The sequence below is a fragment of the Paralichthys olivaceus genome, chromosome 6 (genome assembly GCF_024713975.1).
Source record: "Paralichthys olivaceus isolate ysfri-2021 chromosome 6, ASM2471397v2, whole genome shotgun sequence".
NCBI lineage: Eukaryota > Metazoa > Chordata > Actinopteri > Pleuronectiformes > Paralichthyidae > Paralichthys > Paralichthys olivaceus.
The window spans coordinates 24,378,673-24,397,841 of record NC_091098.1 but is presented as its reverse complement, the minus strand read 5'-3'; the positions used below and the strand labels follow the sequence as shown (position 1 = coordinate 24,397,841).

General features: G+C 44.4%; 1 protein-coding gene across 1 annotated transcript; it reads right to left on the bottom strand.

Annotated features, from left to right (window-relative positions):
- Positions 1 to 340: 340 nt before the first annotated feature.
- On the bottom strand, positions 341 to 15,554 carry cd34 (CD34 molecule). The gene is made up of 8 exons (XM_020105006.2): positions 15,318 to 15,554; positions 6,077 to 6,157; positions 5,641 to 5,918; positions 5,425 to 5,502; positions 3,572 to 3,683; positions 3,377 to 3,429; positions 3,035 to 3,181; positions 341 to 1,917 (listed from the first exon to the last, which is right to left on the bottom strand). Exons 1-8 carry the CDS (start codon positions 15,397 to 15,399, stop codon positions 1,723 to 1,725), a joined length of 1,026 nt encoding a protein of 341 aa, XP_019960565.2. The 5' UTR covers positions 15,400 to 15,554; the 3' UTR covers positions 341 to 1,722.
- Between the last annotated feature and the right edge of the window lie 3,615 nt (positions 15,555 to 19,169).

The following is a 19,169-nucleotide window of genomic DNA, read 5'->3' as shown; positions in this document are numbered from 1 at the left end:
AAATGAACTCGGTCACACTGTCATGTACATGTGGATGACGACAGGATGAAAAATTAAATATACAACGTGATGGATGAGTGAGTGGACGCTGCAGTGACATGGAGCTCATGAGCGTGTGGAGGAAAGGCAGCTGGGGGATGTTTTCACTGCCCCACCCAAACCATGCAAGACAAAACAGTGTGAAGTGATGTCATTACTACTTCTAATCCAAACCAGCTGTGTGACCTTATGGGCTGTGTGGGATTTAAATTTCAGGCGTGTTAGAGTACACACGTATGTGTTTGTGCACGTTTTACTCCTTTGTTTTTCTTTTAGAATAAAAACGACAGTTCATCAAAAGTTGTTTACTTTTTTACTTTTTATTTTTTTCACGTTAAATCAAATTTAAACCGCTGGAAGAATGAAATAATCACACTGGAATGTTAGCAGTGAAAAGCGAAAATGAATTGAAAGGAAAGAATTAATGTGAGACATCTCATTTATCTTGCTGGTTCTAGTTCTACGAAAATAAAATACATTTTTCCTTTTTGTGCTTTTCTCTCTGGTTTGTCTTAGTTTATAAACCAAAGGAAAGAAAAAACAACAGATTTCAACCACAAGCTGCTTCTTTCTCGCCGTCGTGGCACTCGAGCATCTTTGTGTATCGTATGTGACCTGGATCAAACATTGTAAAGGTGCCAGAGAGTTCGTGTTTTAGTACAACACAAGCTATGAAGTGAAATTCTTTGGCACAAAAATGAAAGTACACAGAATAAAAACAAGACAGAGTCACCATACCATACACACTGATCAATAGAATACTGAGAGTAAAAAGAGCTTATACAGTATATTGAAAAGAGAATAATACTGACAATGGATGAGCTTTGCGTTAACTTTGTGATGTCACTTCACTTTGCAGTAGCAGATTGGTGAATTCTAATACTATACTCCGTCCTCGTCGTTCAGGAGAGCGGCCGTAACTCGGTGAGCCGCCACTCGACTTATTTTACAAAATTGTACATATTTAAAGGCAAATGTCACATGCACATTCAAACCCATGGCTCCACATCAATCATGCATACAGTACATACAGTGAGCAGAAAAAAAAAAAGTGTAGATGCACGTATGGAAATTTACAGTACAGATGCAAGTACATGTTGACCCACACGTGCAGGATTTGACACACATTCGCACACATCAATAATTCAATCAGATGAACAAGACGAAAGCCTGATGGAGTTTCTCTCCGAGAAGCTTGTAAACAGATTTCAAGGCACCGTGTTTCTTTTTCTCCTGTCAATCTGTCTGTCTGTTGTTTCAATAAACCAAGGAACAATTTCATTTATGAGCTTATTCTTTGTTTTTCCTAATCAAGGGTTTTGGTTGAAGCTTTAAGGCTGACGACGAGCACGAGACCCTGCTGGGTGTTGACAGCACGTGAATGTGACTCCAGAGGTTGCAGACGTCACGGGAGCCAGTGTTGATTATCGCTAAACTACACACCCTGAACTCCGCCCTCTCCGCTCTCTCGCCTCCAGCCTGACGGCCGTCAACGACCCGGGTACTGAGCCTTCATCGTCATCGTCATTGTCATCATCAGACTAGGTTTCCTGATGTTTGTTGAGGCACTTGGGGGTGGGGGGGATTCAGAAAAAGGAGGTGAGTTTTCAGAGGTGTGTGTGTGGACGGGGGTTGTGTTTGTGGGGGGGTAGTTCCTGGGCTGCCATTCGTCGGTCGTCTACTTCACAGCTCTGTGTCTGCTGTCTTGGCGGTGGAATGGCCGTTGGTGGGAGGAGGAGCAGGCTCGGTCTTGGCCGGCTCGGGGGACTCTCCGTTGACGCTGGGTTTCTCCTGAGTTTCTGGAGGGGGGTTGAGGGGGGCCACAGACACAAGGGTGTTCCCCTGGTTCTCCGGATCCACTGGATAGGCCTCCTCCGCCTACAAATACAGAACAAATCCAAAAACTTGTTGGATGGAAAATACGTGGAGATCATTACCACTTCACTAACTCTGTCTTTAACAGAACAAAGATCTTTCTTCATCAGACACTTCAGGCAAAACCAATGTTTTTAAAGCTTTGGGCAACAGAAAACATCCAAAATACACACGTATGTGTTTATGTTACGATGCCATGTAGATTTCCCTTTGATTCACCAAAAGTCACCATGAAGAACTGTGAATGTTGTCTGCACCACTTCGTTCATTCTAGACACTTTCCTTTGTGTTGCCTACAGATATAAACAATAGTTTCCAATAACAAATGTATTGGGTATTAAAGTTCATAGATGTTCTTCTCATACTGAGCCAGAAATCTCCTCTTCAGCAACTCATACAGTTCAACTGTTTAGAGCAAACGATAATACTCTGAATGTAAGGCATACACCTTCAGAGTTCCTCGGTTGGTCGATAAAATAATCTTTAGATGTTAAAAATTACACAGTTTAATGATCAGATACAGTTCTGCACACAGATGCATCCCTTCACCCCCACTCTGTTCCTCAGAAACAAACACACCCTTCAATGTGGTTGCTGTCATGTGATATTAAGAATGGTGCAGAGAAACAGCTGCGGGATGAAAAAACAAGCTCTGCAGATGAATAAAGCAGCGGCGAGGAGGGTGTGGGTCTTTGGAAATGAAACACTTGCAGCGAATTCTCTCTGATAACTATCCAGCAACGTTCCCTGATTAAATCACAGACAGGAACTGAGGGAATCGACCTGTTGTGATTCCAGATGCTGTAAGACGTGAACCTTGCCCAAGTAAATCTATGCAGTGCTGCAGGATGTATAATTACAGCTGTGCTCGAAGACACATAGATGAGCGTTACTTTAGAACGATTATTACAGAAATCAGAAAGATCAGCACGAAAAGCTAAATCCACGCAATGATTTTTTCACTTCATTGGCTGAATGCTGAACGATCTAGGTCTCATAGAGCATGCATGGGGGGGGGGGGGGGGGGGGGGGGGGGGGGGGGGGGGGGGGGGGGCGGCGGGACATGCAGTGCAGCAGATTGTACATAAATTCTTAAGAGAACACGAGAAAACGTTCTTACCAGCCTCACTCCCTTGGGGTCGGCCCTGCGTTGGCATTTAAAGTAACCGACAGTGATCGCGAGGGCAGCGAGCAGACCGGTGACCAGAATTCCAACGAATACAGAGGAACCTGACGATGACGGGGTCTCAATCTTTGTCACACCCAGCTGAGAACAACAGGGAAAAGATGAAATCGTGGTCAGAAGAAGTAGGTTCATCGGTGGATTTTTATGTTGATTGAGAAATCAAAGGAGAAATAAAACAGGTTATCGTGAGCGTGAGTTAATTTCACTCGTAGGAACCTGCATTAAGTTTATTTCACCTCTGCACCATCACATTCACGTTGGTATCTTTTATCTTACCTTGTCTTTCAAATGTTCACTCTGCAGAGCTTCAGCCAAAGTTTTCAACTTAGCTGCAGGGGTAACAAACATTAGAAATAAATTAGTGCTGCTGCGCAAAACAAAATCCAAAACCAAAGTACACATACATGTCACTAATAAATGAAACAGTTCAAGTGCAAGTAAATTTTCTGTATTTGTGTCATCAGTACCCACCATCATCACTGGCCACCAGCACATTGTTGCCATCTTGGAAGATTTCTAGATTACAGTTTTTGCTGTGGCACCAGCCTGCAGGGTTTGACAGAATAATCTGTTTGGTTGCCTCCTGTGAGAGAGGATGGAAGAAGATGAGTGTTCACTCGTACAATCAATAACTGGATAAACCCAGACGAGCAATAACGAGAATTAATCTTGAAGAAATGAATTCCCTGATTGTAGAAAACTAACTGAACTCACAACTTGCAAGCAAATTCCACATTTTCAGTGTATGGCTTTTTTGCGTGCTCCGAAAATGTGATGTTCCTGACCATCAGCGCTCAGCGCTCCTCCGTGTGCGTAATGGAGACAAAAAGCAGTTGGATGGAAAACTTGCTGACCACACCTTCTTTGTTTCACCTTCACCCTGAACTATGATATCACCTCATTGCACAACGTTACGCTTTGTGATTTGGGAACGCGCTTTTTATTTTCTGTAATGCGATCCAGACAGCTCTCAGTGTTCCCAGAGGACCACTATGAGCAAACCCCCGAATCCTCAGTTAGTTGGGAGTGGGCCCGCAGCTGGACTCCGTCGTAACATCCAGATCTGTGAGGAAGGGCGGAAGACAGGAAAAATCACTCCCGTGGACCCACTTCACTCGTCCATCTGTCTGTGTCACTTGTGACCCATCATATGCTGCTCGTCTTACTCTCAGGAATCTCATACTCGCTGTGGTTGACCTTACGTGGCACCGCCGCCTGGAGTTCAGACGAGTTCACGGTAATTTGCATGGTATTTCGATAAAGACGCTTCAACAGCACAAAGGTCTATTGTGACACTGAAATATTCATGAATGCATAGTGCAGGTATGAGGAAGATCGTTTTGATTTTTGAACAACCCTGCAGCATTGTTGCTTTGTTGAATGTCTTCCAGCTCTTTCATCCAGCCATTCACTGGTTTTGAACTAATCAACATCTGGCTCAGACCTCTGGCACTGTGCGCCATGTTTAGTTTCAGGCCGAGCTGGACAGATGACTTCTGCAGCTGGTCCTGGCTCGGTGGATGTTACAGTAAGGACCCAAATGGAGGCTGATGTAAAATATGCAGACCAGGATCTGACCTGCTGCGTCGCCGCCTCTGTGCACCTGGACCGACAGTTGTACAACTTTTGCTGTGCTTTGCCACAATTAGGCTTTAACAGTGGAATAGAAAACCATAATTGTGTCGTAAAACGTCTCCGAATACGAGGTGGATATATCTAACTCCCTGTCTTCCTCTTGGGACAAAACCTGAAAAACACCTCTTATGGTAGTAAAAGCTTTTTGCCTTATAAAAAAAAAAAAAAAACGCTAAATTGAACCACACCCTTGCAAGTCCTCCTCTTGCCCTAAGGACCTCGGAGCAGGAGAGGAAACATTAGTCGTCCTCTTCATTTATCTCCTGCCAGGAACACAGTCTCAAGATTTACAACGCCCGCGGAATGTCTGAGAAAAGATCCGCCTGTATCAGGGGCTGTATTTCCAACTGTAGCTCTTTAAAAGCACATTAATCTTATTCTCCTACGAAGAGTGAGCTATTTTCTCTGGACGGTGCGGGGGGGGGGGGTGATAAAGATCCTGGTAAGAAAAGAATGTGTCACTAGATGCTGCTGGATTACTCTGGATCAGTGGATTACTCTGACACGGGAGATGGCGACTGTCCTCAGCCCTCAGTTCACCGAGGTTTAAAATGTTGCAAGGCCAAAATCTCAGCGGGTTGTTGGTTCGATGCCGCCTGTGTGTGGCAGTGGGGCAGGATCCTGCTGTCGTGGTGGCGGTAGGTTGAAATCGTACTTTTACATGAGTCACATTGTAACGATAAACTCACACAATCATCAGTCGCCACCACAGCCTTGACGGCGTTGCCCTCTGGGATGACGTCTTTTCCAACACACTTCACTTCAGGCTGGGGAGACAGATCGATACATGAGTTCAGGAGAAGACGCCTCAGCATCCATTAAAAAAAAATAAATTCAGTATCTTTTACAGAAATAGGTGAAAAGTAGAAAGGCCCCGTTTGAACGTTTAACAGGCAGGTACTCACCAGCATCAAATGAACGACCTCGATGGGTGCAACTCCATTATTGTTGCTGTCAGAGGGGGCCACAGTGGACCCTGACGTGTCCATGCTGTCTGGATTGGCTGCAATGATTATAATTGTTGGTGAGAGTGATCTCTCTCGAGGAGCCCCAGAGGCTGCAGCGTCTTGACCTGCTGCCGTCGCAGGGTCAGCTGCGGTCGGGGCAGCTGACACACCTGGAGCAGCAGCATCTGGAGCAGCAGCATCTGGAGTAACAGCATCTGGAGCAGCAGCATCGGTCGCTACGAACACAATCCACATACATAGATGTTATACACAGGCACGTGGCGGACGGACAGTATGACACGTGAAGGCGACCGAAATCTGAACTTTAAAATAACTTGTCAGAACAGCCAGGACCCCACTGCTCATCTCATATCTCATTTATCAAGGCTCCTACCAGCGTTGGCTCCTGAGGTGGGATTGGCGTCAGATATGGCGGGGGGTTCTACTGTTGCGTCTTCTTGACATATCACCTCATCTGCAAGGAATGGAGAGAGAGAGAACGAGAGAGAGAGAGAGAGAGAGAGCAACATTAACAGTTTGAAATGTATCTGATGACTCAAAGCTCTTTGATGAAAACATCTGCTCTGTACATTAAAACTTTTTGTTCCAGGATTTGAAGAGTCAGACACCGTGGGCCCCCTGTCAAACTTAACGGAGACAAACACTGCCCCTCCAAACATCTTATAACTCTGTGATGTCTTTGTCCTACTTCAGTTCACGAGAATCTGGGTCTTTTGGGGGTGTCATGGAGGGAAGTTAATCCCTAAAAACAGATTCTGCAGGTGAAAATGCGGAATCTGTGGTCGAGAGACAAGATTTTGGGGCTGAGAGCCTTTGAGCAAGTTTTCGTTGTCTGCAGGTAAGGTGCAGGAGAGGTGGAACAGATTTTTAATGAAATGCATCGGCTTTTAGCTTTTTGATGATGTCGTCTGAATCCACTTGACGGACTATTAATGTTAAATATTCAGGGGAAGAAAATCACAATCCTAGAATACCGGTAAATTCTCTGAATCCAAGCTATTCAATTTCTTCTCATGTTATAAAATGTTTGGTATTTTGGGATAAAATTCAAAGCACACACTCGGTGGAATGAGTAAATGAGGGCAGAGGGTTGGTTTGAACGGCTTGGCTGTGATGGCACAACCTTTTAGCATGTGTGTTTGCTAATTAGTGGTCACATGTGGGCTAATTCTCACCGTCTGCACCCTATGCAAATAAACTACTCAGTGAAAAGGTCACAGCCTGTTCACTCCAGATTCATTCACTCTGACACAGGAAAGTTCTACAAATTCTGATGCAGCCAATTGTTGTCGGACTCTTTCAGTGTGGGGTTAGTAATTTTAACTTGCGATATCAACACACATAAATTCTTTCTATACACCCGAGCCCATCTCCCCTGATCTCTCTGCCGAAGCCATGAAGTCGTATCGTTGTGTGTGTTGAGGCCCCAATCAGGGATCAAACTACCAATCAGAAAGAGAGAGCTAAACTTCTCCAGACGCTAACGAGGCCTAGAGTCCTTTAAACATTTCCTCCTGTCCAATCACCTCCCCTCAGTGAGGAAGGAAACCAGTACAGCGTGTAAACACTTTAACATCGAACCAAAACTATGCTGCACTCAGAGGAAATCTGTTTGGTGCACCACTCTCATTATTTGGTTGTAGAAGCAATTATATAACTGTGTCGGATTTAGATTGTTTAGTGTGTTTTTGAAATCCTATAAACATGACAAACTTGTACAAACTGGAATAAGTTCCTTGATGGCCACGGTGATATTATGTTTCCTAACAGGCCAGGGCTGCGTATTGTTTGAATTTTATCAACTGCGATTTTGATTCTGCTGACAAATACGAACTGTGATTTCTTTGAAAGCTCTTCACTGTCTAAGCATATGCTCATGGACACACATGCACATGGACAGACACACAACATAAACACACTTGTCACATGCTTAAACTCTGCAGTATGCAATCAGAGGTTTATACACAGCAGCGCTCCACCACCTCAGACAGCTGTGTCACAAACGTCAGTGTGTTTCCAGTCAGGCCCCACAGCATCAGCACGAAGCCTCTGGACATCTTGTCTCAACGCAGAAGAACCCACACACACACACACTCTGCTCCATAAACACAACCTCCGTCTCTCTGCAGAAAGCAACACGGCTGAGTCTGCAGAATATATGCAACCACTGAGTTCAAGTAAATCTTGCCCTTCACTACTGTCTCCACTACTGGGCAACATCAAGTGGATTTCCTTCCCAGGCTGTCCTCCTTGAAGCGCTCAGCCTGGGTGTTCCAGGCTTTGACGTGGTGTGTGGTGTGTAGCCGTGCCAGATGTAGAGAACTAAATCGGTTAAAGAGGGGATGTGACGTGGGCCTGGTTCTGTGAGCAACAGATCTGATGCTGCATTCCTTTGCCCGGAGTTGGACAAGGCAAAAACAAATATAGGGCAAGATGAATGCAAATATTTAATTGGCAAATGACGACTGTGATTTGGTTTATGTAGTCCTCTGAGAATGTTTTTTTTCTGATTTATAAAACAGCAACAGGCATTACTAAAGTGTTGCACTTGTTCTTCTAGAAACGTAGGCCACTTAAAACGTCAGTTACACGATAAATATATTAGACATCAGGTCTTTAAATAAACTGGACTCTTGTCAAGAATTCCACACTGGATATTAAGATCTATATTATATGGAGAAGCCTGTAATGCACATCATCACTCATTCCTTGAATTCCAGAATACAGAATGTGGTGGTCCACACTGATGAATCAAATTACGAGGCCGAGATGAAGTCAAACACATACAGATGTGAGGTTTCCTGGGTTTAAGTGCTTCGGGTGGTAAATCGTATACTTCCAAGATGTTCAGGCAACAGTGAACTCAGGGGAGAGCAAGGACGAGAGACGACAAGGTGGATTCTGAAGTTTTACATATGGTTCTGTTTCCTTCCAGAAAAACCTCTTTTCAACTGTCCTCCAACTCTTAATTGAACCACTGATTCACAAACACACCCAAACGCATGCACGCACAGGGCGGCTATGGTTCGAAAGGGTCGTCCACTAACCAGAGGGTCGGTGGTTCAATCCCTGACACGGATTCTAAAGTGTCCTTGAATAAGATATTCAACACACACACACACACACACACACATACACACATAAGGCCTATGTAGCTGACACGTGTGTTAGGCCAAAACAAGGGAAAACACACATCATTGGAAACATAAAAATGGGCAGCTGATGCACACAACATGATGAAATTAATGAGGTCATTTTTGTTGATCTTAGCGAGCTCCATTTAGTTTCAGGTCCAGCTCTGCAGCACACAGCTTGATTTCCTGCCCTGACTCCTCTGTCCTGCTCAACAGTTCTCCTTTCTTTCTCCGCCCATGCAGCACAAGTGTTTTCACTCTGAGGTAGACAGAGATCACGAACAAAACAAACTTCTGTGATAAACTGTTATCATAACCTCCGAAAGCGACGGCCGCAGCTACAAAAATAAAAATTCTTTTTCACTCTTAGTTCGGCCTTTGAAAGGATTTTTGATTTTCTTGTTGCTCCGGTGGCGCCTGTGGTGATGCAGTTTAAAATCAGTGAGGTCACTTCAGCTGCAGCAGTGAACTGATAGCTGCACTGTGCATATCACAGCCAAGCAGATTGTGTGAGTGTGAGTTCACGTCAGATATCATCTGTGTCGCTCACAGCCTGTCCCAGTCTCTCTGCCATGTAATCACCTACTGCAGCGCTCAGATTTAGGGTGAAGCGTTTGACTTGAGGACATGGCGGCAAAAACAAACAGAGTCTCTCACTTCTGGTGTTAAAAGATGAGGCCTGCTTCCTCTCTGGGGACACTGGGGAGGAGTCCTGATGAGCTGAAGAACGGCGCAGCTGCGGTAAAGTCTCCTCGGGGAACTCCGTCCATCCCTCCCTGCACATGTGCTGCACTGGCACAGAGCTGTCAGACCGGTGACATCATGCGTAAGGAGGAGAAGCTTCAGCCTCCACCCAGACCACTGAGAAAACAACTTGGCTGTCGTAATGAGTCCCACCCTGCTGTCGCCACACATCCACGACTCAAGTCTCATCTCATCCATTTCTTTCTTTTTCTAAATGTCACCTCAGCTGAGTCAGGAGCTCTTCCGGTGGACTTAGAGCAGCTACCAACAAAATGGACAAGTGAGATTCCTTTATTCCATAAAATGACAATTAAGGCAAACAATGCTCGTTGCATGTGTCAAGAAGTGAAGTCGAACTCAAAGAGGGTAAAGCTGCAAGTCTTCACATTTGAGAGGCTCGAATGCATAAAATGTTACTGTGATTCATGAATTACTCGAATGATTCATCGATTACAAAAATGTTTGTGTTGACACATGGCTCTGTTTCCTCTTTCCAGGACACCATCCTCTAAGAATCACTGCGATCTCATAGCATAAACATTCTGCAAGAAAAAATTAAAAAAGACGGCACTACTGTCAAAGACTCGACCACCAAGTGAAGCCACAGAGAACAAACCCGCTCCGCTTCACTACTACTTCCTTCTCCAGGGACAATCTGGGAAAAAGTGATTCCAGTGAATAAACCACTCGGATTCCTGAACGTGAGAACTATTTTGGTTTCTGAGCGGACGAGTGGCAAAACTTGACCCTTTCCACCCGGCCCACACCCCTGGTGTTTCTTAACAAAACAGGGGAGATCATTTTGAAAACAGCACAAAGAGGAGTTAACAACAGATCTGGAATGTTATTCATGCACAACCTATAACAGGATGTGGCTGTAACAGCACACGACGTGCAGTGACCTCTGCAGAGGTGAACACGCTGAGGGCTGCAGATAACATGCACCAGGAACACAGACACACAGCAGAGAGCCTGCAGGGCTCTGTGGTTAAGTGGTTCACACACAAGCTTACATTTCTGTCTGTCCTTAATGCACACTGTTACTGGACCACTTCTAAAACCCAAACAGAAAGAAAAGGAGGAATGAGAAGGTAACATTATGATTGATGGCAGCTACCGACCCTTGTTTTTATTCAACCCCTAATTTCAGTCATTAAAATAGTTTTAGTAGGGCAGTGAAACTTAAAACCTGTTTCCATAACAGTCCATCCATTTTGTTAGCAGATTAGAAACTGGAAACACCAGCTGCTCCGAGAGGCTGCAGCAGCTCGCTGCTCCCCTCCCTGACTCAGAACCAGGACTGGGCTTCAGCAGCAGATGTCCATGGACAGATTCCAGCTGCTGTTTTTACATGAGACTGTGTGGGGAGAGGTTGTAAAAGGATATAAAAACCTATAGAGCCCAAAACAATCTGGTTCTGATATGACTGAGGCCAGGGAGACAAAGTGGGAGAGGGCGATTGAGAAATAATACCAATAGTCAAACACTAAACTGCAGTTTCCTCTGCACGGAATCACACACTGTGTTTCTCTACATGCACCCACATACAGTACAAATGAACATAGTGTCAAAACAGTCTTGTGTTTTCAATTACTGTAAGAAGCTTGGCTGCAACAACATGGCTTTTACTGAACATGAATTACCAGGAGCAATTATTCTGGCAGTCAAAAGGCCTCAGTCAAGGCTCATTAAGTGCTTTTAGCCCCCAGGGTATCCACTATCCCCCTCCATAAAGACAGCCCTGTCTGGTTATCCAGCGCGCATTCAAGTGCTTCTTTGCCTCGATTGCTCTCTACTGGTGTTTGACTTCGCAAAATCCTGGGATCAATCACGGAGGATCACTGAGCTGTTGCTGTAGTTCAAGTTCTGAGCCAGTGTGAAAACGCTGGGATGACACAAGAAGAAGGAAGAGAGCGCTTCCAAAGAACACACACTTCAGTCTTATAGGACCGATAAAACAGAGGGGGTGGTTTTTCATCCGAGCAGTGATATCTGCAGTTTGTCGGCCCCGGAGACCCCCACAATCAGGAGGAGAAGGCGACTTTTATTCTCCCGCCCTCCTCCTCCTCTTTGCTGGTAAAACCAAACAGCTGTAAAATTGCAGCGGGGTGCCAGGGGAACAAGGAACAATAAGCTCACCAGTACAGCAGTAATTGGAAAAGTGAGATTTGAATGCAAGCGGCGTCTGCTTTTCATTAAGATTGTTCCACTAGGTAAATATTGTTGCTCGACGATCTGTTTCTCAGTCAACTCCTTTTCCTGGATGATCACTTAGTTGGTGGCGTCGCTGGTTTTAGTTTTCTTATCCTTAATAAATGTGTTTTCTTTGGAATGGAGTCGGATTCAAATAAAGAATCCCTTGTAAGGGGAGGACACTCTGATGAGAGCTGGCAGATGAGATAACAAAAGTCATCACGTCTTGAGAATATTTGAATGATTTCAGTTGTAGACTCGCTCATCGACAGTTTGACAGAACACAGGCTCCAGGTTTAATTACTCTGAGAGCTCACGTGGCCCCTCAGCCGTAACCTTGAGCCCCAGTGGACACACACCCGCGCTGACATAAGCCCGCTATCTGCCAAAGCTTACATAAAAGAGACCCACGCCCTCCAGCAGATGACGTGAAGAGAACTTCATCACGGCTTGGGACTGAAAGAATGCCGGTCAATAGCTGAGGGCCCTGAGAAAGAGGGGCAACATTCTGTGCCTGTTTACATTGGCAGGGGCGAAGCTGTCTGACAAACTGAGATAAACTCTCTGTGTCTACAATAAAGGTTGGATTTGGAAAAACAAATTCACATCCTTTGCGAAAATCCGATCGGCATTTAGGATCTGTGCCATTTTTGAACGACATGTATCGATCGAGTGCGAGGTAAACAAAAGAACATCTACTGAGCTCTGACTCTGTGCGTGCACATGCGCGCCAAGCTCGGAATCCCAACCATGAGCGAATACCGTGGTTTAATGTGGTATATTGTAACAGCAATTGTCACAGCTCATTCAGCTCTGCCCGAGGCCCTGACTTCATAAAAGAAAACCAGAGCAGATGACAGCCTGAAATGAGCGAGACGAGATGTTTTTCTCCGTCTCCGGAGCAGATTTAAAGCCCGGGTTTTCCCCCTCGAAACCTTGAGCGAGCGAGAGAGAAAGAGAGAGAGAGAGAGAGAGACAGCTTCTAACATACTCCAAGACGCATTGCATGACATCATCCAACATCGCAGTGCATGCCCATTTCAGCGCTACATATTTGCACGACTGCATAACTGCTGAGAGACAGCCATGGGAAGAGGAGCCATAAACTAAATCTGTGTTTGCCAGGGAGTCCGGGTGCTCAGCCTGCTCGAATGTGACAAGGATGTTTGCTCCGATAAACCAGAGTCAAACACGTTCACCGATCGAGCGCACGGCAGGCTCTGATCTCGTCTCCTGCCGTCACATCCGCTCTGTTGTCCTCGTGCTCCTGTTCGTCTGAATCAGTGTTTCTACTGATGAGTTCTGCGGCTGCAGATGTTACAGATGTTAGCAAGTGAGCTGTAGATGCACACAACGCAGACATGTGACGGTGGTGTGTGATGTCAGCTCGCCTTTGATTTGGCTTGATGTCAGATTTGTTCTCCATCTGGTCGAGTGCTACATCCAAAGCCTCTGTGAAATGAGTTTGCTGTTATATGGTTTATTTTGGGATGATGCGATATGAGGAAATATATAATAAAAAGTCTGATGTGGAATTAATTAGAGAATATTTATTTTTTTATCACAAAATCACAAAGATGGACGGAGATAAGACATGACCCCTATTTACATATATGTTTGATGGGAAAGTTTTTCTAGTAAATCTGATTCCTCACTTCTTGGTGACCTATTTAAATATTTTATCACAGATTTGCCCAATCAAGCTTTTTTACCCTGGAATTAAACTTCATCAGTTTCAATGAAAACTGGAAAAATGGGGCGAGGGCTCCTTGACAAAGAGTGTTCTTCATCTGAACGAGACGGTCATAAAGGAGCGTGAATCATTAAAACTGTCTGTGTCCTTGTTTGAGAATATTGACGTCATAAGACACAGACCTCTGACCCATATACCGCTGCAGTCACATAGTCATATATTGTAAAAAGAGTCAATGAGGAGACAGAGCGTCTCTTGTGACTTGGCTGTTGGTGCAAAATATGCCAAACACAAAAAAACAAAAATAGAAAAAGGAGGTATGACGATAAAGTGGCGTGATCTAGATTCAAGAAATCGTTATGAGCAGTATAATAAACTGAGACAAAACTTCTTTCAGAGCCAAATGTGACCTTGCTCCTGCACATTCACGCTGAAATGCTAGTTGGACACAAGTGTCAACAGTGTGGCAGGAGCATGTGAGCGGAGGGCTGCTGTTGGATGTGGTGAATAATTGAGGATGATTGGACACACACGGGACAACACACTTGTGAAATTCTTAAAGGGGGAAATCAGAAGCTGCGAAAATCCAAAACAGGGATGTAAGTGAAAGATCCCATTTCAAGTTCATATTTAAAACATAGTTAATTTCTATTTAAAACAGGAAAACAACACAGATAAACTACGTCTTGTCTAATATTTGGGATGATCAAAAATGATAGACTTGCACTAGAACGGCTGCTTCACAGACAACAAACAGAACAAATCCCACAACTGATATTCAGACGTGTTTCAAAATGTTGTTCCTGTATCATGGCTTTAATTTCTTGGTGGGGAGATCCTGGAGTAATTCGATTTCCATGTAAATCTAATTACCATCTGTTAAGCTGCCGATGCAGACGGTATGCACTGTGCCATTTTATTGTGCAAACTACGAACATGTTCCGCCATCTCATGATCTTTTCCCTTTTAAAGTAAACCCCTGGTTATTTTCATCAGTGTGGAACACCCCCTCCTGCAGCCCTTCCAAGGTCACTCCTAACATTTACCACACCTCTGCCCATAGATGGGTCCCGGCGGCTCTGCAGAAGTCGTTACTAGAACCAGTCCTGCTTCACAACCAGCGAGGAAGCAACGCTACCCAAGCCATACATCACCCTGCAATTAGCATCAGGCCTCGAGACTGATTCCAACGTGGACCAGTGAGTCCACTCACATCCACGTGATTACACACACACACTCATACATTTACTGTTTGCACGTCTGCAGCGACAGATGTTTACAGATGCAAGTTTGCTCTCTGATGACTCCATGTGTTCTGCGGTCGCTTTGTTGTATGGAGCACACATGCAGATCACATGCGCTTGAAGTATCTTTACAACTCAGCAGAGATGCAGACATGTACAGAACAACACGCAACACATAGGACCAATCTGACTCTGCTCGTAGTGAAGAATAAAGTCGTGTGTGTTTGTGGTTTAAATCCTTCTACGTGCATCCAGACACATGTTAGCTCCACCCAGGTGCACTGCAGGATGTAAAACATAATTACTCTCAACTGCAACTTTCCACCCCTGAACATACCCCTTTGTGTCTGCAGCTGCACCCCTGCTAACCATTCCTCTCTGCATCTGTCTGCACCCTCATGGTAAAAACACATCAAAGCAGAACCCCCCCCCCAGCTAGCGTGTGTGTAGGGTCTCGGTCGATGTACACACATGCTTCATTGTGTGAAACTGAATGTGCATCTGTGGTATCCACGATTTTTTTTTAAACAAAAGCAAAAAAAAAAAATTCCACAGGCAACAAAAGAAAATAATCAACATGTGAATAATGATTGGAAGAGTACTCACTGCTGAGCAACAGAGCGCAGAGCACCAGGACTCCAGCCATCCTCCTCCAGAGCCAATTCATTCTGCACATGGACGCAGCCATCCTCTCTGCACGGACTCAGAGCAGCCGGTGGGACTGTGTGTGAAAGCAAAAAAGTGTGGTGAGTAAAGGGTGAGCGAGTCTGAGGGCAGGGGGGGGAGCTGGTTGGGAGTTTCCTGTGAGGTCTGAGTGAGCGGGACAGTCAAGCAGGATAAAGCGTGGCTTGTGTTCTCTTGCTCTTTATATGGCCCCACTCCTTCACCCTCTCTCTCTCTCTCTCTCTCTCCCTCTCTCTCTCTCTTTCCACACCCCTTCTCTAACTGCCTGCTGCTTACCCGTTTCCCCCAAAAGCTTCCTCCCATGTCCTTGTGTGCGTACACATGTGGGCACCAGAGAGAACATAATGAAACGTTGGTGGGTGAGACTGCACATCTGGCTGAGCCTTATCTGTGCTGCAGCTTCGTTTCCTGCTGTGAAACCGCTCTTTCACAAAAGTTTGCAGGTTTTGGTGCAATGGCGTCTGCAGTGCAGGGGCTGTGGTCGCACGTCAGGAAGTTTCAAGGGATAATGTTGTAGACGAGGTACAAATACAAGGTATTTCCACTGGTGTGACTTGGAGAACAAAACAGCACGGGCTCAGTGTAAGATGAAAACACATTCAAAAGTTGAATGGCCCTCGGTAGAGTGATTACCTCCCCGTATAGAACATCCATGAACTATTCTCTCACTATGTTGAAGTAAGTGAAAAACAATTCCTGCCTCCACCCCCTGATCCAGATCCGCACCATACTTTAAAAGGGCTCTCTCATGACCCACACCGATAATCCTTCATGTAGTTTTTGTGTAATTCCTCCAACAAACCAAAAAAAAACAACACATCATCGTTGGCTGTGGTTTTTTAATGAAACTTGATTATCTGCAACACGACCGAGCTCAGCTTGACTCAATTTGTAGAAAGATGTTAAAAAGGCTAAGTGTGATCTAATTCTCTGTGTTGAAGATGCACCTGGTAAACAGGAAGCACTGGTCCTGCCTCCTACATGTTGTGTACATATGCTGATTGGCCCGTTAAAGCCTGCAGCGTTACACACACAACACTTGGCTGCAGTTTTTGTGCGCCCCTGGACAGATGAAGACCAGCCCTCACTGAGTCATCCACTGAAGTTCACATGTACGCTTACATGTACTGTACACGCCTTTTATAAATGCTTTAACAGACACACACACACACACACACACACACACACACACACACACACACACACACACACACACACACACACACTGACCTCATTGATAAAACAACCAGGCAACATTTCATGATTGCACCACATCTGTAGAAAGTGACAAACTGCAGCACTGAGGTGAGTTGTAGTGTTGTGATTGTGATGCTGGGTGTTTTTCCTGCTCTTGTTCACACTGCGATGTGATGTTCCAGAGATGCAGGCCGGCCACATCTGGAAGCACTGCAGTCCCACCGCTGGGTTTTTGAGGACTGCCTGGAGGCTTGCTTGCCAAACAATGCAACCATACGAGGCTGAGCTGAGCCAAGACCAGGCTGGTGTCTGGGAACGGGGCGCTCCTGCTGTTCACCTTGAGCGTTTCCGTCCAGACACTTTTTAAAGTTTGCACAGGGCGTTCACAATTAATACTGTGATTTGAGTCCATGTGGCAGACTTGACCTGTTCAAGAGGACAAAAACACGTTTGTGAGTTCAACGTGACCTTTATCTTTGACCACCCAAATCTAAATCAGATAATCTATGAGGCTTCAGGAACCTAAGTGCAAAATTGGAAAGGATTCTCTTGAAGTGTTCTCAAGATAACGTGTTCACAAGGTAAAAATAGTTTTTTCCAACATTTTACCCCAGAGCTCCAAAAGTCATTCGTGAGTCTAAGTTAATGTTTGTCCCAAATTTAATGAAATTCCCAAAGGGTTTCTCTGATATATCACGTTCACAAGAACATGAGGTCACTGTGATCTGGACTGACGTTCCCTTAAAGTGTTCACGAGAATCGACAACCTGAAAACACAGTGCAGAGATTTGTACTGAGAATACACAGTTATATTTTTCTAGTACTACAAAACTCGAAGTGTAGAATAACTGAATATAACTTGATGGGAAATATTTCACCATCTTAATGATTTAGAACCACACTTTCAAAGTGTCAGTCAAAAAGTTGTGTAACATGAATATATCTTTTATCACATACAGATGTGTTTATATAGGTTTTGGACGACACTCAATATAATTATTTTAATCAATTAATAGAAATCAACTTGGCTGAGGTTTAAAAAACTTCTTGACACCACTGAAACACTCTTAACTTTTATTTCTGGGAATAAAACCCAACATCTAATAATTCTTTCCCTGTATCATAACATTACAGGATCATTATGAAGGGGCGTGAAACAGTCAGATAAAATTTTAAACGACCTAAATACAAAAAAGAAAAACACGTGTAATGCAACATGGTGTAAACCCCTCATTAAAATGAATGGGCCTCTGAGCTGGACATGATGATATAAATACTGTATGTGGATATTTTCACCATGTTTTCAAAGAACTGACTCATAACTATTACATAGCATCACAAACTCTGGAGCTCACTCCTCTGCTCCATCCACAACAAATTCCTCCCCAATCAGCTGTGAGTAGTTTACAGATTTGTTTCTAAACAAAATCCCAGGCTCTGGAGGACCCGTCCTGCTCAGTGTCTCTACCGCTGCGTGGACGCTTAATTGCAGACAGACAAAGTTCCTAAATCAGCTGGTCCGAGTCCAACAATGAGTTTGAACAGTTCTTTTCTTTTGAGTGCTCCACAGTTAGGAAGCCTGGTCTTGATCTAAGTATTTCATATTATTTTACCCGAGTTTCTCTCTTATCTCAGGTTTTAGAAAATGTCGTTTTTATTCAGACCCTGTTCTTTTTAACCCGAAACAAAAGCTTTGTGAAATTCCAGTCAGGAACATTGCAGCACGAGTGAAAAATGACCTCCCTCCTCAGAGTTGTGGGAAATTGGTAAATGCTTTATCTTAACAGTGTCGACTGCACTTTTCCCCTGGATCACACTCTGGGCCTGCCTCTGATTTGTTTCATTCAAACATGACAAACAAGGACTTCACTGTTTCCATCGGCAGCTCATCCTTTGCACCTGCAAACATTTCATGTGGGGTTCCACAGGGTTTAGTTTTGGGTCTCCTTCTTTTGTAGTAGTTTTACATTGAAAAGAATCATGCAATCTAATGATATCTCTTTTCACTGCTGCACAGATATTCATACCTTCCTCAATCACCTCCCACGTACGAGAAACCATTAATACACTCAGGCTACGTCCAAACTACCACTCTCCTTGCATCCTTATAGGGCTATGAACATCTCTTCATGGTCTCACCCCTCATCAGACCCGTCACAACGACCGTGTCCTGTTTGTACAAAAACAAGTTTGGTGGAAAAGCTTTTCTCTGCAGCAGCTCCTCAGCTCTGGAACAGTCTGCCTGAGGCCTGTGCATCTTTTTTAAGATGCATCTTAAGACCCACTTTTATTCTCTGACTGTATTTCTTTTCATCTAATTCATTGGGTTTTAAACTGTTTTATTTCAACCACATGTGTTTTCCAGTCGTCATGCGTTTCCCCCTGTCTTTGTGGATACAAAAGTAATACATCAATGAAATAAACCTGAAACTTGATGCTTACATTTTCAGTTGACATCTATTTTCACTGCTCTCCTGGTTTGATGTATTTGTGGAGGATTATGTTTATTATGCTGAAGCCTGTGTGTCTGTTTACAGCTGAAGAATCCTGATTAGCTGAGCCTGACAGGGGGTATTT